Consider the following 27,005-nt stretch of genomic DNA (forward strand, 5'->3'; position numbering starts at 1 on the left):
CAATGGATTCCTATAGAGTGGTCCTGATGCAAGGGAGGAAGGATGCTGAAGATGTTCAAGGACGCTGTGGATGCGACACGGTCGATGGGTCTTCTTGCAATGGATTCCTATAGAGTGGTTCTGATGCAAGGGATGAAGAATGCTGAAGATGCTCTGGACGCTGTGGATGTGACGCGGTTGAAGGGTCTTCTTGCAATGGATTCTATAGAGTGGTCCTGATGCGAGGGATGAAGGATGCTGAAGATGCTCTGGATGCTGTGGATGCGACGCGGTCGATGGGTCTTCTTGCAATGGATTCCTATGGAGTGGTCCTGATGCAAGGGAGGAAGGATGCTGAAGATGCTCAAGGATGCTGTGGATGCGACGCGGTCGATGGGTCTTCTTGCAATGGATTCCTATAGAGTGGTCCTGATGCAAGGGATGAAGGATGCTGAAGATACTCAAGGACGCTGTGGATGCGACGCGGTCGATGGGTCTTCTTGCAATGGATTCCTATAGAGTGGTCCTGATGCAAGGGATGAAGGATGCTGAAGATGCTCAAGGATGCTGTGGATGCGATGCGGTCGACTGGGGTTTTCCTGCATCTACTCCTCGGTGGACATCGCGGGTGAGGCAGTCGTGGGCATAGGGCTGGCGTCCCTTGAAGTCCTCTCGGTGCTGGCAGAAGTCAAACCGCCACTGGAATACCGGTCGCACAATATCACGATCACAGGCCAATCCTTCCTGGGTCAATAACTTGTCCTCTGGAGGTCCTGGTACCTGGTGCTGCACATTGACAGTTGCCAGTGGGTTGAAGACTGTAGGTTACCAACTCGCCTCACCAGGCTTCTTCAGGTGTTGTGTTCCTGTGCTGTGAACAGGAGGCCAGTCAGCTTACCTCTGGAGTCTGTTGGCTTTGGCTGGGCTCTGGAGATGTAGTATCTTTGAGCAGGATACAGCAGGCACACTTCCTTTCCTTTGCTAGCCACCAGTTGCAGCAGGTGCAGTCCACGATGGTGCAGTCTCTGTTTGCTGGTTCCACGGTGCAGCAGGGCAGTCCATCTCGGTCCTTCTTCCAGTCCAGTTGAGATCTGAGTTTAGGGTGTCAGCGATGCCCTACTGGCTCAGAAAATTCTCTCAGGGCAGGATATGGTTGGTAGACAATGGGCTACCAAGTTCTCACCCATCTGATGACTCTTTTCTGCAGAGTGTAGCATCTTGGCATCCCAGGATGCACCGCTTTGCCCACTTCCAATATGGCAGGATCCTCTCCTGGTGTGTGGAGCTCCCCAGCTGAGCCCAGGGGTGTGGCTACCAAGGAGGCTCCATCCCCTGGAAAACTTTAAAGCATTCATTTTTGATGGAATTTTAGATTATTTGTGACATACTATTCCATTGTGAAATTGTAAATATTGAGGATCGAATTATTGGAATAAAGAATACACATTTTTGCATCAAACAGGTTTCCCGGGATGGATAGCGGTATGTAAGATTCATGTATGAGTTTCGCCCTATAAAGAGGTGAGTCAATTGGTGTAATAATATGGGTGTGTTTCACAAGAGGGACTTACTATTGTTGATAAAAATAAATATGAAGATAAATACTTTAATAATGTCACTAGCAGATGAAAGCTTGCCAATCGAAAGCAATGGTAAAGAAGAAATACTCCTTAGGAGGGAAAAATACAGGAATAGGGAGGAAAGCCATACGATAAAGAGCAGGGACCTGAGATTGACAAGGACATCATCCAATGATGACCCGGGGGCGGTCCCAAAGCCCACTCTATGTATTATTGTATGCAGTGCTGTCTGGGATAGATGGCTGAAGCTGTCTGTGTCGAGGCCATAAAGAAGCAGGGCTACAAGTACCAGAATGTAGACAGTGTATGTTTAATGCCTTAACCGCAGCGGCAATTCCGCCGCGGGCGTTCCATTGAGTGGGCGGGCCGCGTTAACCAAAGGACGCACGTAGCCCTACGGAGGTAGTGCTCGCGACAGCCGTTAGCCGACAGAAGCAGCAAAGGACCACAAGGAGCATGATGTGTCGAGGAGCGGTTTTTCCATTAGAGGGGAGGAGTGTCCCCCCACTGAAAAAAACGCCCCTCTGAAAAGCCCCAGAGATGAAAATAAAACTATAATAAAATGAATTTATTACTAATTTATTTTTCACAAACCCGTCCTGAATCGAGGGTTATGACAGGGGCAGGCCATTGCTTCAGCAGGGAGGAGTGGTGGGCTGGATGTGCACTTAGGTTTAAAGTGTGCATGTCTCTTTAGCCAGCTGTCTTGCGACACAGAGTGATCTTTGACAGCCCCCACAGAGAGGGAATATAGGACCCCACAAAGATTACTGAATGACTGCAGTCCACACACAGAAGAGAAGAACTGCTCTCCATTACAAAAATCACCATATATAAATGCCAGCATTTTGTAAAGTGCACAGCTACCTCCAACAGAAGTGTCCCGGCGCTGTCCGTATGCCGCTTAGGAACCCTTCCTGGCTTTTCCCTGTGAAATGTCCACTCCTGGGCACCCCCAAGGTGAAGCCAGGCATCCTAGCGTTGTTGGGGCCGTTGTGGAGATTAAGCTAGCTATTGCCCAGAGTTGCGGAGTGGGACCCATGATTAGAATAGGCACCGAGGCGAGAATTATCAGGTCCGAGGATATTGAGCCCAAGACCCGCTGAGGCGGGATTTGAACCCTGGTCCCGGGCTAGACCTCTGCATCAGGGTCTGCCGCTCTAACCATTGAGCCACACTTCTCCACTCTATGGCCACCTCAGCTCAGCTTTGCCTCCTCCAGCCCCACAGTTGGCCACCTCAGCTCAGCTTTGCCTCCCCTAGCCCCACAGTTGGCCACCTCAGCTCAGCTTTGCCTTCTCCAGCCCCACAGTTGGCCACCTCAGCTCAGCTTTGCCTCCTCCAGCCCCACAGTTGGCCACCACAGCTCAGCTTTGCCTCCCCTAGCCCCACGGTTGGCTACCTCAGCTCAGCTTTGCCACCGCCAGCCCCACAGTTTGAACTTACCTCATTTACTTGCTGCTTGTCTAGATGGAAGATTTGCCCTGAGCTGGTGGCGGCGATCTCCTCATACACTCGGTATCCAGGGTGGCTCCTGTCCCCGCAATCCCCCGTTAACACAAAGACAACCTACAGGGGAGCAAAGGATTATGGGAACAAATCAGAACACTGGACAAAAGAACCCAAGCTGCTCTAAGACTAGCGTTACCATAGATGGATTGAAGGAGTCAAACAGACAAAGGGCATCATCACCGCAGCCAATCCGCTCTACAGAGATGTAGGGAGTGCTGGTGCACATTGTTCTTGGAGCTAAACTGTGACTGTCCAAAGTCAGGCCTCCACCTGGGCAGGGCTCTCCTCTGATGCCGCTTGAGATGTGATAGCCACTAATGGTTCCCATGACCCACCCCCAGGGGTTACTGTCTAATGGGCTCTCAGCTGAGAATGGTTGACCTGCAGTACTGTTTCCCTCTCCTTAGGGGGCCCCATTTCTTTAGTGACCTGTTTCTGGGTCTCACCTGAGACTGCTTGTGCTGCAGCAGCTGAAGCACCTCCTGCTTCCTTCGGTAATCCTTGGCACGCGCGTCCGTGAAGACGTAGATGAAAGATCCGGGGCGGGAGACCTCCACAGCCAGCTTGATGGCCCCAACACTCATCTCAGGACAGTCCCCTCCACCCTGAAGCAAAACACAAAAACAGGAGCATGAGCAGCAGCATGGGAGGGTTCGAGGTGAGTGGCAGGATGGAAGCGTTCGAGGTGAGTGGCGGCATGGAAGGGTTTGAGGTGAGCGGCGGCATGGAAGGGTTTGAGGTGAGTGGCAGCATGGAAGGGTTCGAGGTGAGTGGCAGGATGGGAGGGTTCTATATGAGTGGCAGCATGGAAGGGTTTGAGGTGAGTTGCAGCATGGAAAGGTTATAGTTGAGTGGCAGCATGGAATGGGCTCCAGGTGAGTGGCAGCATGGAAGAGCTCAAGATGAGTGGCAGCATGGAAAGGTTATAGTTGAGTGGCAGCATGGAATGGGCTCCAGGTGAGTGGCAGCATGGAAGAGCTCAAGATGAGTGGCAGCATGGAAGGGCTCTAGATGAGTGGCAGCATGGAAGGGCTCTAGATGAGTGGCAGCATGGAAGGGCTCTAGATGAGTGGCAGCATGGAAGGACTCTAGATGAGTGGCAGCATGGAAGGGCTCTAGATGAGTAGCAGCATGGAAGTACTCTAGAAGAGTGGCAGAATGGAAGGGTTCTAGATGAGTGGCAGCATGGAAGGACTCTAGATGAGTGGCAGCATGGAAGGGCTCTAGACGAGCAGCAGCATGGAAGTGTTCTGGATGAGTGGCAGCATGGAAGGGCTCCAGATGAGTGGCAGCATGGAAGAGTTGGAAGTGAGTGGCAGGATGGAAGCGTTGGAGGTGAGTGGCAGCATGGACGAGTTCGAGGTGAGTGGCAGCATGGAAGTGTTCTAGATGAGTGGCAGCATAGAAGCGTTCAAGGTGAGTGGCAACATGGAAGTGTTCTAGATGAGTGGCAGCATAGAAGCGTTCAAGGTGAGTGGCAGCATGGAAGTGTTGGAAGTGAGTGGCAGCATGGAAGGGTTCGAGGTGAGTGGCAGCATGGAAGGGTTCGAGGTGAGTGGCAGCATGATAGGGTTGTGGATGAGTGGCAGCATGGAAGGGCTCTAGATGAGTGGCAGCATGGAAGGACTCTAGATGAGTGGCAGCATGGAAGGACTCTAGATGAGTGGCAGCATGGAAGGGCTCTAGATGAGTAGCAGCATGGAAGTACTCTAGAAGAGTGGCAGAATGGAAGGGTTCTAGATGAGTGGCAGCATGGAAGGACTCTAGATGAGTGGCAGCATGGAAGGGCTCTAGACGAGCAGCAGCATGGAAGTGTTCTGGATGAGTGGCAGCATGGAAGGGCTCCAGATGAGTGGCAGCATGGAAGAGTTGGAAGTGAGTGGCAGGATGGAAGCGTTGGAGGTGAGTGGCAGCATGGACGAGTTCGAGGTGAGTGGCAGCATGGAAGTGTTCTAGATGAGTGGCAGCATAGAAGCGTTCAAGGTGAGTGGCAACATGGAAGTGTTCTAGATGAGTGGCAGCATAGAAGCGTTCAAGGTGAGTGGCAGCATGGAAGTGTTGGAAGTGAGTGGCAGCATGGAAGGGTTCGAGGTGAGTGGCAGCATGGAAGGGTTCGAGGTGAGTGGCAGCATGATAGGGTTGTGGATGAGTGGAAGCATGGAAGGGTTCGAGGTGAGTTGCAGCATGATAGGGTTGTGGCTGAGTGGTAGCAGGAAAGGGGTCTAGATGAGTGGCAGCATGGAAGGGTTTGAGGTGAGTGGCAGCATGGAAGGGCTATAGATGAATGGAAGCATGGAAGGGTTCGAGGTGAGTGGCAGCATGGAAGGGTTTTAGATGAGTGGCAGCATAGAAGCGTTCGAGGTGAGTGGCAACATGAGAGGGCTCTGCATAAGTGGCAGCATGGAAGGGTTCTAGATGAGTGGCAGCATGGAAGGGCTCCAGATGAGTGGCAGCATGGAAGGGTTCTAGATGAGTGGCAGCATGGAAGAGTTCGAAGTGAGTGGCAGAATGGAAGGGTTCGAGGTGAGTGGCTGCATGGAAGGGCTCCAGATGAGTGGCAGCCAAGAAGGGCTCCAGATGAGTGGTAGCATGGAAGGAATTCTGATGAGTTGCAGCAGCATGGAAGGGTTCGAGGTGAGTGACAACATGGCAGGGCTCCAGATGAGTGGCAGCATGGAAGTGTTAGAGATAAGCAATTTAAGTAATCGCCAAATTTGTGATTACTTAAATTGCGAATACATATAGAGAAACACAAATTGCGATTCCCTAAATGCAATGCAGGATGCAATTTTAAATTGTGATTCCGCAATTAGGGATCGTAAATTGCCATCAATTTAAAGTTGATGGTAATTTGTGAAAACTTTGAAAAATGTACTTGTGTATTTTTCAAAGATCCATGTTACACACATGTGTGTGCGCAACATGTGGTCACATGGCAATTTCAGGGGTGCATCAGGGTGTCCTTCTGGCACCCTTGCATACTATTTGGTTCTCGCAATTTTGTTTTGCGATTCCTACATGCATAAGGAATTTTGATTCCTAAATAGCGATTTCTAAAAAATTGCTATTAAGGAATCGCAATTCCTTATGTTGATGCATGTCCCCATAGTCTTCCTGGTTTAATACATCAATACCTTAATGATTTGATCTGATTTATCATTTTATAGAGCGCGCCAATGCCCAAGGGCGTCTTGGCGCTATGACAATAGACGGTGTTCAGGACTGACCGAACCGTCTAGCAGGCGGCAGTAAAGAGCCAGGTTTTCACTGCTTTTCTAAATGTAAGTAAGGATGGACTGTTTTTTATAGAGGTTGGGAGCAGGTTCCATACTTTTGCTGTATGTAGTAGGACACTTCTGCCTCCCCATCTGGCTCTTTTGAATTTCGGCACCAGGATCAATTTGGCTTGACTAGATCTAAGGAGCCTAGTGGGTTCGTACTGTTTCAGACGAGTTTTTAAGAACTGAGCGCCTGACCCATGAAGTGCCTTGTAGGCCAGACACAATGATTTAAACTGAATTCTTTTGGCGATAGGGAGCCAGAGCAAGGTTTTTAGTTTGTGGGTGATTGGCTCATATTTAGGAATATCAAGCACCAGCCTTACTGACGTGTTCTTCAAGCACTGTAGTTTTGATAGGATTTGCACCTTAGCTCCGGCATACAGGGCATTCCTGTAGTCTAATCTAGACAAGGCAAGGGCGGTTACAACTGTTTTCCTAGCATTGATTGGAATGAAGGGCAATAGTTTTTTAATCATTTTCATATGAACCAGACTGATGAATCCAATTTGCTGGCCTGGGCATCGAAAGAGAGGTTATTATCTAGAGTCACACCTACATTTTTCACCTTTTCTGTCGGGGCCGGGCAATTGCCCGGGCTGTCAGGCCACCACTCCAGGGACCAGATGTTTGGATTACCCCCAGCACCAGTACTTCACTTTTTTCCCCATTTAACTTCAGACAGTTAGTAAGCATCCATTGTCTTACCCGAGACATACAGGATCTGAATTTCTCCGCCGTCTCTTTCACGTCCTTGCTAATAGACACCACTATCTGGGTGTCGTCTGCGTAAGATACGGGGGTGAAGCCGCTTTCTCTTATGATTTCAGCTAGTGGGGCTACATACAAATTAAAAAGGTTCGGGCCTAAATAGGACCCCTGGGGCACTCCACACGGGGAACTGAAAATTTTGGATCTTGCATCCCCCAATTCAACTGAAAAAGTTCTGTTACACAGATACGACGAGGCTTGAAGAGCACATTGCTTTTCAACATGTCTACAGTGTATTTTTTTGCACAATGCAGCAGACTCACTGAAAGGAAGTCTTAACTGCACTTTGACATTTTATATCCAGACTTTCTAATTGGCCTATAAGCCACATATGTGAAAAAATGCGTAATTATAGTTGTTTAGGCGGCTGGGGATCCCGGTGCACTGTAAGGTCATCATTTACTATGCTTGAAATGCTCAAACAATTGAATATATGAGAAATGTGTTGTAGAATGCACCATTTTTGCCGTTTGTCCCCAAATCTCTTAGGAAGGGAACCCCGCAAGCACTCTTTGTAGTGGCCAGGCTCGCTCGCTGTGCTCACTCGCTAAGCACCGTACAGGGAGGGTCTGACAGAATTTGCCAGGGCTGCTTTGGTTTCCCAGTCGGGCTCTGCACGTTATGGGATTCTGGCGATGGACCCCACTTCAGGGTCCCTCTTAAGCAGTCACCATAGTGACAAGAGTGCAGACACCCCGGCATGGCACTGTGGGCCTTCACGTTCACCCTCTCCCTCCCTGCAAAGCGGCTTTGGCCATGCGTATGGAAGCCATTTCAGGAGGAAATGCCAACCGCAAGCTCTGACATCTGTAAATCGGGCGGCACAGCTGTCGTCCGCATGGCTGCAGGGTGTCTTCCGCCACAGTGACGCATCTGCAGTCAGGTCATCACATTTAAATAAGGCCCTAGGGGTCTAAAACTCAGAAATCAGGGCCCAATTCACAAAGGCAAACTTACAATCTAGTGTAACTTTACTACTTTTCAGGATTCACAAAGGTAAACAGCCCAAAAGTCTAACTTTACCACTTTTCGGTATTCACAAAGGTAAGGTACTACGAATATAATTAGACTTTTGGTCTAAGTTTACCTTTGTGTATACCGAAAAGTGAAAAACATACACAAAAGTGTACGTTCACCTTTGTGAGGGCCAGCTTTAGTAGCGTAAGGGTAAGAGCTAACAATATTTTACCAAAAGATTGATTGAAAAGCACCCTGGGTCTACACAGTGCTCCTGTTATGCTACTGGTGAAGAAGTCACAAACGTAGTAAGTCTACAGGTGTGTACTTACCACTTTGGGAGGTTATAGATTTATTACTTTTTGCTGTTCAACATTACTCCCAGTAGTAGGCCTGGAAAGATGCCCGGGCACAGGTTTGCACACATACTACTGGGAATGCCAGGTGACACCTCCCGGTGGCTTCTATTCCCACTTTGCCGAGTTGTACATAGCGGGAAGTCTGCACAGGTGAAATGCAGCCCCGGTGCAAACACATTCTCATGTTTCTTCTGCTGAGAAAACATTTTTCTCCATATAGAAAAAATGCATTGGCAAAGTCAATAGGTCTCACCTACGCAAGAGCTATTGGCTTTGCCACTATGTTTTAGCCATGTTGTAAATCAGCATGGTTGAAAGTTAGTGGCGTAGAGTGGAGTGGAGTAGAGAGGCAAAGAGTGGAGTACAGTGGTGAAGTGTGGAGTAGACTGGCGTAGACTGGTGAAGTGGAGCGGATTGGAGTGTTGTGGTGTATAGTGGTATGGAGTGGTGTAGAGTGGAGTGGAGTAGAGTGTGGCAGAGCCGAGTAGAGTGGAGTTTCGTAGAGTGGCATAAAGTGGAGTGCCGTAGAGTGGAGAGGTATACAGTGGAGTAGAGCAGTCCAGAGTAAAGTGGCATAGAGTCGAGTACTGTGGTCTAGAGTGGTATAAAGTGGAGTGGCATAGAGTGGAGAGGTATAGAGTGGAGTAGAGTAGTCCAGAGTAAAGTTGCATAGAGTCGAGTACTGTGGTCTAGAGTGGCATAAAGTGGAGTGGCATAGAGTGGTGTAGACTTTCGTAGAGTGAAGTGGAGTGGAGTGCTGTAGAGTGGAGAGTAGTAGAGTGGAGTAGATTGTCATAGAGTGGAGTGTTACAGAGTGTTGTGGTGTGGAGTGGAGTAAAGCACAGTGTTTCTAGCATGATGGACATCTATGTCATGGTATGTCTTGCGGTGCCAGCCGAACCCTGGTGCCGCATAGCTGTAGGTACCAACAAGTCATTCACATGGTGTTTCCAGAGGGCCAAGTTACACTCGGTGGCATGGTGCCTGTGGTGACACTAGATTCTCCAGTGGTACTACCCAAACTGATGGACAAGATGCTCCAGGGGTACTGGGCAGGATTTGTTGTGGTATCTCCAGTGGTATTATCCCCAGGTACTGTGACAATGACTCTGGGTGGTAATCTCAGAGACATGGCACCGATGACAGGAGCTGGAACCTCTGAATGCAAACCAGAGTGACAGGGGGCGGTACCTCAGGAGATACTGAAGCAGTGACTAGGGGCGGTATCTACTGCAGCAGTGACTAGGGGCGGTACCTCTGGAGATTCCGCGGCAGTGACTAGGGGCGTGTCTCTGGAGATACCACAGCCATGACTAGGGGCGGTACCTCTGGAGACACTGCAGCAGTGACTAGGGGCGGTACCTCTGGAGTTTTCCGCAGCAGTGACTAGATTCGGTGTCTCTGGAGATACCACAGCCGTGACTAGAGGTGGTATCTCTGGAGATACTGCAGCAGTGACTAGGGGCGGTATCTCTGACTAGAGGTGGTATCTCTGGAGATACTGCAGCAGTGACTAGGGCGGTATCTCTGACTAGAGGTGGTATCTCTGGAGATACAGCAGCAGTGACTGGGGCGGTGTCTCTGGAGATGCCGCAGCAGTGACTAGGGGCGGTATCTCTGACTAGAGGTGGTATCTCTGGAGATACCGCAGCAGTGACTAGGGGCGGTATCTACTGCAGCAGTGACTAGGGGCGGTACCTCTGGAGATTCCGCGGCAGTGACTAGGGGCGTGTCTCTGGAGATACCACAGCCATGACTAGGGGCGGTACCTCTGGAGATACTGCAGCAGTGACTAGGGGCGGTTCCTCTGGAGATACCGCAGCAGCGTGTGGGTCACTATGCCCAGAGATGATCTGCCAATGTCTGAGGGTAGCAGCATCAGAGACAATACCTTAGTAACTGTGGAAAATGTCCTCAGAGGTTCATTGTCAATGAGTAGGAATGGTAGCTCATGAGGCACCATGCCAATCACTGGAGTTGCACCTCTGGGACAATCATGCCAGTGACCGAGACTAGCACTTTGTAGGACACTATGCCACTGACCCTAGGTGGCGCTGCTGAGACACCAAGCCAGCACCGGGCTGCTACCACCAGAGACACAGTGCCAATCACTGCAGCTAGTGCCTACAGAGCAGGGCTTAATTTCAGCCAGTGGTTTACGGTGCTCAGCACAGGCACATAGTTGACAACACTGGCACTTCTGACAGTCTGCCACATGGTGGCACTATCTGTCTTCTTTAGAAATGAGCTCAATGTTAATGTTAATGTTAGGCTAAATTTATAGAGCGCACTGACACCGGAGGTTTCCTGGCGCTGACAATAGTAGTTATTAATTGGATATACATTGGGGACCTGAAATAGTCAGAATTGTCACACTTGTAGGAGTGTGATTGTCAGTTGTTGTGTTGATATTGTCATTGGCAGCAGTGGCCTGACAATGGGTGGTGTGAGCTGCAGTGGCCTCCTGACGAGGGCTCGGGAACTTATGTTTCTTTACAAATTAAGCACTGCTCTGGAGACACCAGATCTAGCACTGCTTTAATCACCGTTCTTATCACTGAGACTGGGAGCTCTGAAACCAAACCACTCATTGTGACATCAGTGACACACCCATGCCAATGACAGCTGGCACTCCCACACACACCCTGACCTAGAACGCTGTCGCCGCCACTATAGACACCCTTCTAGCGACTGCTGCCACCAGGGTAGACACCCTTCTAGCGACTGCTGCCACCACTGTAGACTCCCTTCTAGCGACTGCAGCCGTCACTACTGTAGACACCCTTCTAGTGACTGATGCTGCCACCACTGTAGACTCCCTTCTAGCGACTGCAGCCGTCACTACTGTAGACACCCTTCTAGTGACTGATGCTGCCACCACTGTAGACACCCTTCTAGCGACTGCAGCCGTCACCACTGTAGACACCCTTCTAGCGACTGCTGCCCCCACCACTCTAGACACCCTTCTGGTGACCGCTGCTGCCGTCACTGTAGACGCCCTTCTAGCGACTGCTGCCGCCGCCACTGTACACACCCTTCTGGTGACCGCTGCTGCCGTCACTGTAGACACCCTTCTAGCGACTGCAGCCACCACTGTAGACACCCTTCTAGCGACTGCTGCCCCCACCACTGTAGACGCCCTTCTAGCGACTACTGCCGCTGCCACTGTAAACACCCTTCTAGCGACTGCAGCCGTCACCACTGTAGACACCCTTCTAGCGACTGCAGCCGTCACCACTGTAGACACCCTTTTAGCGACTGCTGCCGTCACTGTAGACACCCTTCTAGCGACTGCTGCCCCCACCACTGTAGACGCCCTTCTAGCGACTGCTGCCGCCGCCACTGTATACACCCTTTTAGCAACTGTTGCCACCACTGTAGACAGCCTTCTAGCAACTGCTGCCCCCACCACAGTAGACACCCTTCTAGCAACTGCAGCCGTCACCACTGTAGACACCCTTTTAGCAACTGCTGCCACCACTGTAGACAGCCTTCTAGCGACTGCTGCCCCCACCACTCTAGACACCCTTCTGGTGACCGCTGCTGCCGTCACTGTAGACGCCCTTCTAGCGACTGCTGCCGCCGCCACTGTAACACCCTTCTGGTGACCCCTGCTGCCGTCACTGTAGACACCCTTCTAGCGACTGCTGCCGCCGCCACTGTACACACCCTTCTGGTGACCGCTGCCAAAGCCACTCTAGACACCCTTCTGGAGACCGCTGCTGCCGTCACTGTAGACACCCTTCTAGCGACTGCTGCCGCCGCCACTGTAGACACCCTTCTGGTGACCGCTGCTGCCACCACCACGGTAGACAGCCTTCTACCGACTGCAGCCGTCACCTCAGGAGACCCCACACACGTTACTTGTGCTGGTCCCTCACGAGACCCCTGGCACCATGTACTTTGGAATCACCATTTCAGTGACCGTGGTTCATACGCCAGGTCCATATACCAGGCAAACACCAGCACTTTGGTGAAATTGGTGAAATTGAGAGCTGGTGGTGGTGGGTGGTTACAACTGCTGTTCATCCAGTGAAGTCCTGCATGGGTCGGTGTTTTCACTGGAAAACAGCGTTTACAATGCAGACAGAACTACGCAGTGCCATTACAATGCAGGCACTACTACGAATGCGTCGTTACCACGAGTTCCATTACAATGCAAGTCGTAAAACAACAACTTTCTTTAGGGAAGGCATTGCTGGAATTTGAATCCAATACCTTCCCTACTGTTGCACAGACTGGAGTTGAAAAAGTAAAATATACTCTTCGAAAGTCCAGCGCTTTCCTAAGGCAAGATGTTGTAACAGCTTGCGTTGTAATGAAATGTGTGGTAAGGATGCATTCGTTGTATTGCCTCCATCTCCTTCATCTTGTGAGTTGCAGCCTACTGAGGTAATTGGAATTTTTATGGTCAATTGTGTCCCCTAACATAGACCCCAACGGCTCCATGTACGTGCTTCAAGTACATGTAATTTCCCTCCATGACCAGATATGAAGACGCAAATACATTTGCGTCCAACGTTAACATGTTCTCTATCAGATCCACCATGAATGGGTCGATAATTCCTTTCCTAAGTATGCCGTGCCACCGTCTTTACATGGTGCACTTTCACGTTTTCCTGGCTCTGTTGAGTTAGGCCCTGATTTCTGCCATCGAGCCCTTTTTGCCTTCTGCCTCAGAAAGCTACAGCCTGGATCTGCATCCGTGACCCTTGCCTTACTCCCTGCGCGGTGAGCGGTGCCCGGCTCGGCCTGCTTGCCTGCCAAGACAATTTAGCCTTCAAGTTATCTGCTCCGCTCCTCGAAAATACATTCCTGTCTAGTGATTTAGGTAAACATCCCCCCAGCTGCAGAGCAAAGGGCCCGGCCTTTCTGTCTCCGTGCAAGAAATTTGTTGCTCCAGTTACCATGGTAGGCCCATGGCCCCTCGCATTACACGCAGACACGTAGACACATATGCACGCATTAGCAGTCAGTATAGAATAGCCTTTACCCGAAAGACCTTTCCTTCCAGATAATACAGTTCCTCAAACACAAGATATCAGATATGATTGGGTTTAGGTTGTTCCGACACGCCAGACTTCTGTCTCCTCTTTTGGAGCTAAATGTCAAGTCCCCTTCACCCTCCAGTTCCACGTCAATCACACGTCATGTTGCCTGCGCGCGCATCCAGCCATATATTTCTGCTGACACTGCAGGATTCCTCTATGAATCCACCCACTTGTGACACTTTCATGTGACGTTTCTAGCACACACCTCCGTGTACGCCCTCGTGCACGCCTTCTGTTACGCACATGTGTTCTTATCTCGTTTCTTTCAGCTGTTACGCCTTCTGTATCCATCACCATTGTATGCATTTACTATATATATTGTGCACTGTTAATAAAGCATTGTCTATCCCTTCCTGAACCTTCGAGGTGATGGAACATGATACCATGGTTCGAACCATTCCATTACATGGAATAAAACCCTTATAAACTCAGATTCCACGGACTCTGCCTCTCATTTTGATTGAGCTATTTTATTGAACTTATACCGCATAGAAATTCAGTATACGGTAAATCTTTATTTACCACATAATTTGGCGCCCGAACAGGGACCCCTCCCCCACCCCACGCGCCGGAGATGCGTCGCAGGTTCTGCCCCCGACTACAGCTGTGACGGACCCCATGCGCATCTGCAGGATTTCCTGTGTCTCCCTCAGGCCTACGGAGGTGACGGAGACTGCGGCCGACATCCAGACGAGGCGGTGAGGAGTGCGGAGGATCCCGACCAGAGCCCAGCCGAGAGAGCAGAGTCCGAGGTATCGAGAGGCCCACCAGTAGAGTCGAGGCGCATGCGTAGTGCGCAGCAGAAGCAGTGACGTCAGTCCAGTCCAGTCCAGTCGAGTTTCCGAGGCCTTCCGTTCCGTGCTTCCCGGTGAGTACCGTTGCTGGGGACGCATCGAGACGGGTGCATTAATTTGTATCCGGTCAAGACGGGTTTGGGTACGCAGACCCGGTCTGCACTGTTTTAGCAGTGTATCTGTACTGTTTAGCAGTGCATCAAGTATACGGTGTTTGTTGTTCGTTTTAAAATGTTTCAATGTGTTTTAATGTCGTGGTATGAGTGATTGTTCGCATTTATCTCTACTGTGTTTATTGTGTATAGTGTCTAGATCGAGGCAGCCATGCCTCTATTCTCGAAATTACGTCAGATAGGAACTACAAAAGGGATACTTGAGGAGGCTGTTCCCATCCCACCCAGGGACACTCCTGGTCATTTTATGTACCATAAGCACGGCTTAGATGCCGTATTATATCTCGACTTGTGGGTGGATTACACCAAGGACTTGGCAGAGAATCAGAGATGGCCCGTTACAGGGACATGGGATGCCGAGTGCATCATGAGAGTAGAAGAAGCGTTGTGGAAAAAGAAAGCCAGACAGTCACAGAAAGATGCCATTGAATTATGGCGTAAAGAAGCACACAGACGGACAGAGAAAGCACTCAGAAAAGCAGAGAAAAGTAGAGAGGATTCTGAGAAAGCCAAAGAAAAAGAACTATTAGAGGAAGGAGAACGAGTTAGAATGGAACAACACGACAGACAGAGTAATGCCATTTTGACAGGACTGTATCCAGTCCTGGCCGAGGGCCTGCCCAAGGCGACTCCGGAAACCCCCCCGAAAGATCTGCCCGCTCCATTGGTTCCGACTAAATTACGTCATAAGACCGCAGCAGACATTTTCCTTTCTTCCTATTTAGACGATGTAGCTCCTGCTTACACCAATGTACCTGGCCATGTGCCACCTGCTGACAATAACTTGCCACATGACCATCAGCCCCCGGGTCCGCAACAGCAGACCCCTCCCGCACCGCTTCCTGCACCCGCACCCGTTGTTCCCCCTGGTATTCAACAACTACATCCACTTAATCCTTTTGGGACTGGCACGGTCCAGGTTCCAACCCAGTTACAGCAGATACCGACCCTACAGCCAGGTTATGCCCAAGCCTTCGCCTCAGGAGGTGCTACAGGAGGTTATCGAACCCCGCCTCCGTTACATCGAATGACAATGAGAGAATTAGCGATGGCTCGGACACCTAAAGGTGCCCCGGCCGAACAACTTAGAAAAGAACTTACAGATTGCAGATATGACACAGTGCCTGGTAAAACAGGACCCATGTTGTTAGCGTCACTACGTTTAAGACGTGTTACGGAGTATTTGCTATTACTACCAGAAATGCCAGAACATCTAGACAAAATGTATCATTTTATTAGAACAGGAGAAGGACTGGAGAGTGTGGGTGAAGCCATGTCACGCCAGAAAGTTGAGAACAAAGGTCTAATCATGCGGTTTTTGGTTAATTGTTTGATAAGAGAACAAGATCAGGCAGGTTTTCCACAAGATGAGATGGATAGATTGACCAGATGGAGCCAGAATATTGCGGATGGTAAACATGATAGAGAGACATGTGTACATGCTATGGTTAGAAAGATCCGTAAAGAAATAGTAGATATACATGCACGTCGAGAACCTGATGAGCCACTCGAATCAGACGGCCCAACCTCCTCGCAGGAGGAGGATGATACAGAGGATCTAGCAGAAACCTCGCAACAGTCAGATAAAAAGGTGATAGCATATGTAGGTAGAGAGAAACTTCCTAGACCACATCCTTTTGATAGGCCCTTCAATAGACCCATTCGTAAACAAGAGACGTTCGAAAACAAGAAACGTTACCTATGTCCGATACCAGAACGATGTACCCTCGAGCATGTATTCCAAATGACTGACAAAGTACTCAAAGAAAGGATAGGTTATCAAGAACTCAATACCCTGCGTGATCAGGAACTGGCCCGGTCCGCAGTACAGTGGGCCGGAGATGACAGCATATATAAAGACGATTCAGTAGTGCAAACGTTTTTAAGTCTTACTCCAGAAGAACAACGATTAGCTGGTATATACATGACCCATCATCTCATTATACAGTATGAAAACCAAGCATCCGATCCAGGTCCGTTATATAACTTACTGCAAGACTTACTCCTGAGACGATGGAGAGGTCTAGGTACCGATTTAATCGAAACGATTTTAGAACAACGCCACAGATATAGAACCTTCTTGACTCCACACCCTGTTTCCGTTCCACCCCCAGTCAGGAAACCATTTCACTTTGACTTTGACAAACAGAATCCCTTACGAGAAGTACACCCAGTCAGGAATAATGATGATACCCTTACACGTGTGTATGTATACACGCCCATAACTAAAATGGAATTATTGGAAATGAAGAAAATAGTGCCCAGCCACGATAAAGACCCTGCAGGTTTTCACCGTGAAATTAAAGACATGTTACTCATGGGAGATTACACCTATCCCGACATCATGAAAATATTGAAAGTATTATTGCCTGCCGGTATTTACGAGAAACTCAAAGAAAAAGAATGGGAGGTGGGAGACCAAAAGATTGATTGGGCTGCATTAGAAACCGAAGAAACTGGTCGAACCCCAGGTTTAGGTCTTGGGGATAAAACTAAAGCATTACCAGGATTGTTAGTACAGGTTTTGCCACGATTGTTAGCAACTAAAAAGGAGGACTGGGATGCTATCTCAGCCTGCAAACAGAAACCCGATGAAGACACAAGTGATTTTTATTCCCGGTTTGAGAAATGTTTTATTATTAATAGTGGCCTGAAAGCAAGTAGCGAGTCATACCCACACCTTTTTGTATCCAAATTAGTCGAGAATTCCCTGCCCCAGGTTAAGAACCGTGTACTGAAAGTCGAGAGCACATGGCAAGCTAATTCGCCTTCACAAATGTTACAAATGTTACAGTATCACCAGAACAGAATCAGGGAAGAACATGACCACGAACAGAGACGTATGAAAGACACGAAAATGAAAATGCTAGTTGCTCAGTCAGTCCCAACAGACGGTCATAAAAAGGGTACGACACAATCACAGTCCATTACTTCAACTGCTCCTGTTAAAGGAACATGCAACTATTGTAAACAGCCAGGTCACTATGTAAACGATTGTGCAGTTTTGAAACATAACATAGCCACAGGTAAAACTAAAGAGAGACTGCGTCCTCCTAGACAGGACCAGGTCCAACAACCTGTTCCACAGAGTGTTCAGCCTATGCAGGTTCCCCAACAGACCGTAGCGGTACCACAGCCGCAACCCATTGCCGCAACACAACATGCAACACAGCAAATGTACCAATATGCACAAACCGACTACCCCGATTATCAGCGATACACATGAAACAGCCTAGAGAGGGAGGTTGGCTTGCCTCTTATTGAGGTTCCTGTAGATCAAGAGGGTCCTTACGTACATAGTCAGGTATTAGGGAAGGATAGAAAGTTTTTGATTGACACAGGGGCAAGCAGGACGACAATTAGTCACAACGAGGTTCCAGGGGCACCCCTCTCAGGCTCACAGAATGTTTCCCTTGGATTTTCAGGAAAACCTATTGTTAATGAAGTGTCGAAACCAGTTCCCCTTGCAGTTGGTCCATTGTCTCGCACTACAGATTTATTGCTCACGAAATCATGTCCAGAAAACCTACTTGGAATTAAGACTCTGAAAGCTCTAGGACCTTTAATTTGTTGTTCTCCGTAGGGAGTAAGGTTGTTTCTGCGTGACTTTAAGGGTCACTATGTGTTGAGAGATATTGACCCCAGGTTACAGAATGTTCCTGCACATTTATGGGCACAAGGCCCCACTGATGTAGGTTGTATGCACATTACTCCATATCGTGTCACACTCAAGCCAGGAGTAGTACTACCACATATTCGACAATACAAGTTACCACCAGATGCTGTAGAGGCTTTACTGAAAATCATTGACGAGCTCATTGCACAAGGAGTGGTTGTAGAAACTGACTCCAATATTTGTAATTCCCCTATCATTCCAATTCTTAAACGTACAGATCCAAATGCACCCCCAGTTTATCGATTAGTTATCGATTTACGAGAATTGAATAAATGCATTGTACCACAATATCCCGTGGTCCCCGACATTTCGTCTCTATTGACTGCTATTGATTCCGAAGCGACGTTCTTTACCGTAATCGACCTCAAGAACGCCTTCTTTAGTGTCCCCATCGATCCGGAAAGCCAATACCTTTTCGGATTCTGTTTAAATGGCCGAAGTTTCAAATTTGCACGCGCACCTCAAGGATTTACAGAAAGCCCCAGCATCTACAGTCAAGCATTAAAACGACAACTAGACAGTATTCACATGCCACCCAACACTGCCCTACTTCAGTACGTCGATGATCTACTGATCACCGCCCGTAGCGAACCTGAATGTGAACAAGCGTCGCTGACAGTTTTGCATTTCCTGGCAGACAAGGGACACAAGGTGTCTCCTTCGAAGCTACAATTCGGTGCTCAGCAAGTGGTGTACCTTGGGCACTTGCTGACCAAGTGGGGTAGGCAGCTTACACCTGAACGAATACAGTTAATTGCACATCTTCCGCAACCCAAGACACAGAAAGAAGTACGAGCCTTTATTGGACTCACTTCCTATTGCAGACAATGGATTCCACAATATGCATTCCTAGCTAAGCCACTCATACAGTTGACAACACAGGAGGCAGCGTCTTCGACTGTCCTCCCTTGGACTCAGGAACATACACAAGCCTTTGACGAATTAAAGAAAGCCTTATGTCAAGCACCAGTTTTAGCAACACCATGTTACAACAAGCCTTTTACACTTTTTGTCACAGAACGCGAAGGTACTGCGTTGTCAGTACTCACCCAGGATCAAGCAGGTTCACACAAACCGTGTGCTTATTTTTCTAGTACATTAGATCCAGTAGCCCAGGCTCTGCCTGCGTGCTTGAAATCTGTAGCAGCAACAGCTCTAGCGATTAGACAAAGTGATTCCATAGTATTAGGACACCAATTGACAGTACAAGTTCCACATGCCGTGGAAGTCCTTTTGAACAGAACACAGACTCAACATTTGACTATAGCACGACTGACAGGTTATGAATTGACATTGTTTCAGCCACACATAGAAATCAGGCGCTGCAATACATTGAATCCTGCTACACTTTTGCCATTAAGTGAGACAGACCCTTTAGCACATGATTGTGTTGAAGTCATTACCATTACGACGAAACCCAGACAAGACTTGACAGATATCGCATTACCAGATCCAGACCTGACACTTTATGTGGATGGTTCATGTATGAGAACAAGTACAGGAGAGTTAGTGGCCGCATATGCAGTCACGACGGAAACTGAAGTCATAGAAACACATCGTATTGACACCCTGTCAGCTCAAGCAGCAGAGCTCATCGCTCTGACCCAAGCCTGCATTCGAGCCAAGAATAAGAAAGCCAACATATACACAGATTCCCGTTATGCCTTCGGAGTTGTACATGACTTCGGAGTCCTCTGGCAAGAGAGAGGTTTCTTAACTTCTCACGGTGCCAAGATCCAGCACGGTCCCCTCATTCAAGCTCTGTTAGAAGCAATACATTTGCCTACAGCCATAGCCATCATGAAGTGTAAAGCACATACGAAAGTTACAGATACCATTTCCCAGGGTAATGACCTGGCAGATCGAACAGCCAAGCATACAGCTCAGACTCATACTCACACAACTGATTTGACAAAGACAGTAGTTCCGACACCGACACATTGCATGACAGTTAGGGATCCCGCCCTAGATGTAATTGACATACAAACACATGCTACACCAGACGAAATCAAGAAATGGACTGAACTAGGAGGGATACAGACAGAACAGGGATGGATGACGAAGGGAAAAGCACATGGTTTCTCCCCGACTCTATGGTTCAAGTTATCATTAACACAGCACATAGTCCTGCACATTTAGGAGAAAAGGCCATGCTAGACAGTATTCAAAACATTTGGTTCAATAAGCATTTACGAGCAGCAGCAAAACAGAAAGTGCGTACTTGCATGATCTGTTGTCAGTTCAACCCAGGTAAAGGCATTCCCGTAGAGCAAGGTGGATTTCATCCTCCCGATCACCCTTTTGAAGTCCTCCAGATGGATTATATCCAGATGGAACGTTGTCGAGGATTCAAGTATGTCCTCGTAGTTGTATGTGCACTTTCCCGATGGACAGAAGCATATCCAGTCCCAGATTACACTGCTCCGACCACTGCCAAGCAGCTGGTACGTGAATTTTTCCCACGGTATGGTTTGCCCCGTATCGTGTACTCAGATAATGGTCAGCCATTCTCGTCCGAGCTTATGAAGCAGGTATCACTCCTGCTAGGATATCAGTGGAAGTTCCATTGTGTCCGACATCCCGAGGCAGCAGGTCTCGTAGAGAGACACAATCAGACCCTGAAAATGCGTCTCGCCAAGGTGTGTAAAGAGAAAGGCGTAGACTGGATAGTAGCTTTACCAGTTGCTCTTTTTTATATGAGAATGGTAGCCCATTCAAGAACAGGGCTATCCCCGTACGAGGTGGTCTTTGGCAGGCCACCGAATATGTGGGGGACGCCTCTGCCTCGTAAGATCACAGATGTTGACTGTAATATGCTGACAGATTACCTTGCCTCCTTGATGTCTGCACTACAATCTTGTCGTTCACAGGTAGCTGCAGCCTTTCCCGACAACACCGAGGTGAAGCCACACGAGATCGTCCCTGGAGACCTAGTATTTATCCGGAATTTCGATAGGAGGAGTCCGCTGGAGCCCCGCTGGCAGGAGCCGAAGCTTGTTCTGTTGACCACAAGGACGGCAGTTAAGGTGGAGGGCCGCAAAGGCTGGCTCCACTCCAGTCACATCAAGAAATACTATGGACTGCCGCCAAATACTGACTCCCAGCCCTGCCCCATTCCAGAGACTGATACTAAACTCCCCCTGGTAGAGAAAACTCCTCAGCAGGAGTACAAACTAAAATTGAGATCTAGCAAGTCAGACAGTTTAATTGTTTAAGTCCTCCCCTAGGTGAAGCGGTTAGACAGGTTCCTGACATGTACAAGTTAGATCCCAATAGAGAGAGAGATAGACAGAAACGAAAATATTGTAAATCTCTCCGCAGCCATTGTATTGTTACATTATTGATTATGTTTTTTCTGAGTCTTACGATTATTGCTGCAAGCTTATTATTACACATGTACTTTCCTATCTTCATACGTGCACATTCTTTCCCAAATGACACTGTCGAGCATACTTTCAGTGAATTGCCCCCTCACGAGTTATCGTACCGACTTGCGCTGCGCAACAATACATTCATCAGTATGTTACATCATTCTCATCAGACCAGCAGTGCTACCAATTGTTGGATATGTGGCCGACTCCCTCCCTATCAGAAATACAAGGGAGTTCTGCCCCTCTTTCCGTACCCGTTTACACACAATGGTTCCTGTGGTGCATGGTTTAGTTTAATGAACTCTTTAAATTCTGATTCCATAGTTTACCAGGGCAATTGGGTATGGGGAAATCTGAACATAGTTATGCATAAAGCATGTTTCCCTGACAAGGAGGGTCTTCCACAAAGGACAGGGACCGATCTAGAAAACGAAGTGTATGGATTAGGTAATTTTACACTTAACCTCATGATTCTGAATGTCCAGTCCAATACAAGACCAGACTTACCCGCTATGTCTGTATTACCAGTCAAAGGTGAATTATGTGTCAGAAAGAATGGTTCAGTACACCTAGGTCATAGTAAATGTACTACTGTGATTGAATTCAGTGATAAAGGCAAGTCTACATTCAAGGCTTCCCGTCATTCCTATTTCATTTGTGGTCATACAGCTTATGTTCGCTTACCTCTAGACTGGGATGGTACTTGTTATATTGCATTCCTTCTGCCACCTGTTTTTCTAGCCCCACCTGATTATCATAGGGACTCCCATCTAGTACACAATAGACCCAAAAGAGATCTCCCGATTGTCGACTATACTGAAACAGCATGGGAGCAATACACAGACTTTAATAAAGGTTTCTTTCCCTATTTAGGTACTGTCTCGAATAGTAAACTGATACGTAAATTAACCAGAACCCTTGAAGCAGTAGTGAATGAAACTACTTCCGCCCTAGGCAACTTAACAGAGGAACAGTCTGCTATGAGACTTGTTGTTCTTCAGAATCGTCTTGTTCTTGACGTCATCCTGGCCGATAGGGGCGGAGCTTGTAGAGTCATCGGATCGAGTTGCTGTGTTTTCATTCCAGAAAATGCACCATCAGTATATAGAGCCATAACCCGTCTCCATAAGATTGCAAGTCAGATACACCAGAATCCAGGCACCTGGACGTGGTCCGGTTGGTTCTGGAGCGTGTTATCAGCCTGGGGATGGAAAGTCCTATCCTTCCTCGGAATAGCCCTTCTCATAGTATTCAGTTGTTGCCTATGTCTACAGTGTGGGCCAGCGATTTGCGGCTTGTGCGCCACATCATGTATTCCCCATCCAGGTCCACATTCTCTGAAAAAGGAAGAGCAAATGATGTTATATGAACAAATAGATGGACTAATGAGGATTGATATATCATGAAGGGTCCGTAGGGGACAAGGAGGGAATGAGGTAATTGGAATTTTTATGGTCAATTGTGTCCCCTAACGTAGACCCCAACGGCTCCATGTACGTGCTTCAAGTACATGTAATTTCCCTCCATGACCAGATATGAAGACGCAAATACATTTGCGTCCAACGTTAACATGTTCTCTATCAGATCCACCATGAATGGGTCGATAATTCCTTTCCTAAGTGTGCCGTGCCACCGTCTTTACATGGTGCACTTTCACGTTTTCCTGGCTCTGTTGAGTTAGGCCCTGATTTCTGCCATCGAGCCCTTTTTGCCTTCTGCCTCAGAAAGCTACAGCCTGGATCTGCATCCGTGACCCTTGCCTTACTCCCTGCGCGGTGAGCGGTGCCCGGCTCGGCCTGCTTGCCTGCCAAGACAATTTAGCCTTCAAGTTATCTGCTCCGCTCTTCGAAAATACATTCCTGTCTAGTGATTTAGGTAAACATCCCCCCAGCTGCAGAGCAAAGGGCCCGGCCTTTCTGTCTCCGTGCAAGAAATTTGTTGCTCCAGTTACCATGGTAGGCCCATGGCCCCTCGCATTACACGCAGACACGTAGACACATATGCACGCATTAGCAGTCAGTATAGAATAGCCTTTACCCGAAAGACCTTTCCTTCCAGATAATACAGTTCCTCAAACACAAGATATCAGATATGATTGGGTTTAGGTTGTTCCGACACGCCAGACTTCTGTCTCCTCTTTTGGAGCTAAATGTCAAGTCCCCTTCACCCTCCAGTTCCACGTCAATCACACGTCATGTTGCCTGCGCGCGCATCCAGCCATATATTTCTGCTGACACTGCAGGATTCCTCTATGAATCCACCCACTTGTGACACTTTCATGTGACGTTTCTAGCACACACCTCCGTGTACACCCTCGTGCACGCCTTCTGTTACGCACATGTGTTCTTATCTCGTTTCTTTCAGCTGTTACGCCTTCTGTATCCATCACCATTGTATGCATTTACTATATATATTGTGCACTGTTAATAAAGCATTGTCTATCCCTTCCTGAACCTTCGAGGTGATGGAACATGATACCATGGTTCGAACCATTCCATTACATGGAATAAAACCCTTATAAACTCAGATTCCACGGACTCTGCCTCTCATTTTGATTGAGCTATTTTATTGAACTTATACCGCATAGAAATTCAGTATACGGTAAATCTTTATTTACCACACTACCACTGCCCCAGATTGCAGTGAGCAGAGTCCAGAAAGTCGTGAGGAGGCAGACTAGTACTGTCTCTTCCCCAAAACAAAAGTTTTAAAAAAACGATTTTCCCTGTCTGTGATTACTGTCTTTGCCTGTGGTTCTTACAGTTTAAAATTGTAGTTTTAACCTGCCTGTGATTGCATATTTTATCACCTGTTTTGTGTTTTAAACTTTTTTCCTGCCCATGATTGCTTCTATTTAACGTGGTGAATTGTGGGATTTGCGGTCCAAACTCTGTAGTTTGTCCCTCTCATTCCTGGTGACTATTCAGTTTTCCCTCCAAATTTCTCCTTTGCTCTGTGCGAAGACCTGTACGTTAAAACAGTGCACCCCCAGCCACCATTTTGTGTTCACAAACCAGTGAAACCAGCCCCCCCTGCCCCCCGCCCCCAGCAACAGGGATATTCTACATCAGAGGCTGCTTCTGTGAGCTGTTTAAACTGTGTTTACTAGGGACTGTGCACTTCGTTTTTTGACCAGGAGAGGCAGTAAAGTTTTATTCAAACAGTATTGTTAGATTTCAAGTTAGTGAGGCCTTTACCTGCAGAAGTCCAAAGTGTGGATTGAGCCTGTCTGTCTCCTAGGAGCTTCTGAACAGGAGAAGCAGCTTCCAACTCCCAGGCAGCAAACCTGTCTGAGGTTGATGGGACCTTATATGGTCTGCTAGTGGGTACATGTGTACACTGATTGGTGGTTGTATCTGGTGTTTCTATTGGATTAGGGTTAGTGTCCTCATTGGTTGGGTATTTGAGTGTTCTGATTGGTTTCTGGGTCTGTGATTCAATCAATGCAGGGTTGGGACTAGAGCTAGGGTTAGGATTTCAATTGGAAGTAGGGACTAGGGTTTCCTGTGTTATTGGTTGTTGGGACTAGGGTGGGACTAGGGCTAGGGTTAGACCTTTAATTGGAAGTAGCGATTAGGGCTTCTGGTGTGATTGGTTGCTGGACTGGTTGTGGGACTAAGAGTAGAGTTAGGCTTTCTATTGGAAGTAGGGACTAGGGCTTCCTGTGCCATTGGTTGCTTGGACTTGGTTTGGGACTGCTGGTAGGGCTAGGGCCTCTATTGGACGTAGAGTTCAGGGTTTTTGAACTGATTGGGTGATTGGGCTAGGCCTAAGAGAGGCTGTAAGGCCCTGGACTCCTATTGGTTCTAGATTTTTAGAGCTAGTGTTGTGATTGGATAGTGTCAGGGCTAGGGTTCCCATTGGCTGACGGTGTCACCTGATTACTGGGGCTATAAAAGGCCAGAGTTAGGGTGTCTAAGCCCGGGCGTCTAGGCTAAGGGTGGAGATTACAAGGGAAGTTGCCTGTTTGAGCCTGTTCGAGACTGACCAGGACTAGGGCCAGAAATGCTGCCCAATATACATACCTCCCTTTTGCATCTATATACTTTCAATGTACTTATGGATCTATATATTTATCACTTTTTTCTAATTTAGCATTTCCAATGCACTTCTCTATTTCTCAGCATATACTTCGCTCAATATATCCTCCACCGGGGGGCGGAGCTTGCCGGCATCGATGGCGGCCGCTTGAAAGCGCAGCTCCACCAAGTCGCCTTAATAATCCTACAGCTATCCTTTCCCCCACAGCGCGGGACGTCTGGCGGGATCGCCGCTTCGCCCCCGCCTGCCGCTGACACCCCCGACGCCGGCGCTGGAGCCCAGGCGAGGCCGTAAAGCACCGAAGACGGCAAGTGGAGCAGCCGAGGCGGAGGGCCGCGGAGCCGCGGCCTAGAGTAGTCCTGCCCCCCGAGCTGCGTGGCGGGATGTGCGGCGCGGGCGCTGTCGGCGGCCCAGGTGACGTCACGGGCCCGCTTCCCGGCCCTGGGGTAATCGGCTGGTGAAGCCGGGTAAGGCTGTAAACTGCATGAAGGGGCGCCGGGGGGCCGCGGAAGACCTCTAATGACCTCTAATAACCCCCCCCCTGCACTGCGGATTACTTTGGCCTCGGAGGGGACAGTGAGCTGAAACTCTGCACACGTGGCTGGGCCCATAGCTGGGCAGGCCCCAGGCCACTTCCCATTGTACCTGCTAGCCCGCATCAGCTGGGGCGCGCTGTCTGCCCCCCCCCCCCCACGGGCCAACGACAGTATACTTCCCTACGCCCGGTGGTGATATGCGCCTGGCCTGAGGAGGCGCCCACGCAGAGGCGGCGCCCCGGGACAAGAGGAGGCCACAGGGGGGGACACACTGTTGCCCTGGACCATTTTTGCCCCGGCCGGGGTGGTGGGAATCCTCGAGACAGGCGCCCCGCAGCGCGGACCTGGTCTACAGCCTGGTGTACACTTCGGATCCCCCCCATGTCGGTGGATAGGCAGGGGGCGTGGGGACGGTGACGGTCCAGAAGAGTCAAGAAAGGTTTGACTAGCGGCTTCCCCCCCTTCCCGGCGGGGGTTGCGAACACGTGGAGGGTCGAGCAGGAGAGTCCTGGAAACCCCCCCCCCCACAATAAGGAGTTGCGGCCACTGCGACGGACACCTCCCCCCGGGGCCGGCAGGACAAGAGGAGGCCCGAAGGAGCAGCCGAGAGGCAAGATGGGGAAAGGGGACGCGAAACAGTCAAAACTCCCCTTTGAGCAGCGTCGCACCAGGCCGGTGGACTCGGGAGAAGCAGACAGTGAGCAGGCCTCTGCGGCGCAGGAGGGCTCTATCTACGCCGGCATAAAGGACCTGCTGGTTACTATGGAAAAGGGCCTACAGGAGAGTATGGCGTCGATAGGGACCAAGATTGACGCCCTCACCTTCCGCATGGACAGGATGTCGGAAAGGGTCGACAAACACGCAGAACGCCTCGACATGTCCGAAAGACGGCTCACGGAAGTGGAAGAAGGGCAAATGGAACTTGAT

At 49.1% G+C, this 27,005-nt stretch overlaps 1 protein-coding gene across 1 annotated transcript in view; it reads right to left on the reverse strand.

The window, feature by feature from the left end:
* HMCN2 (hemicentin 2) overlaps positions 1-27,005 on the reverse strand; it is a 563,480-nt gene that overhangs the window by 499,861 nt on the left and 36,614 nt on the right. Inside the window, exons 3-4 of the mRNA XM_086924818.1 lie at positions 3,518-3,676; positions 3,006-3,128 (exon numbers count right to left, since the gene is read on the reverse strand). Coding sequence (XP_086780944.1) covers positions 3,006-3,128; positions 3,518-3,676 — 282 coding nt within the window. The remainder of the gene's footprint in view (positions 1-3,005; positions 3,129-3,517; positions 3,677-27,005) is intronic.

Source organism: Lissotriton vulgaris, chromosome 5 (assembly GCF_964263255.1).
Source record: "Lissotriton vulgaris chromosome 5, aLisVul1.2, whole genome shotgun sequence".
Lineage (NCBI taxonomy): Eukaryota > Metazoa > Chordata > Amphibia > Caudata > Salamandridae > Lissotriton > Lissotriton vulgaris.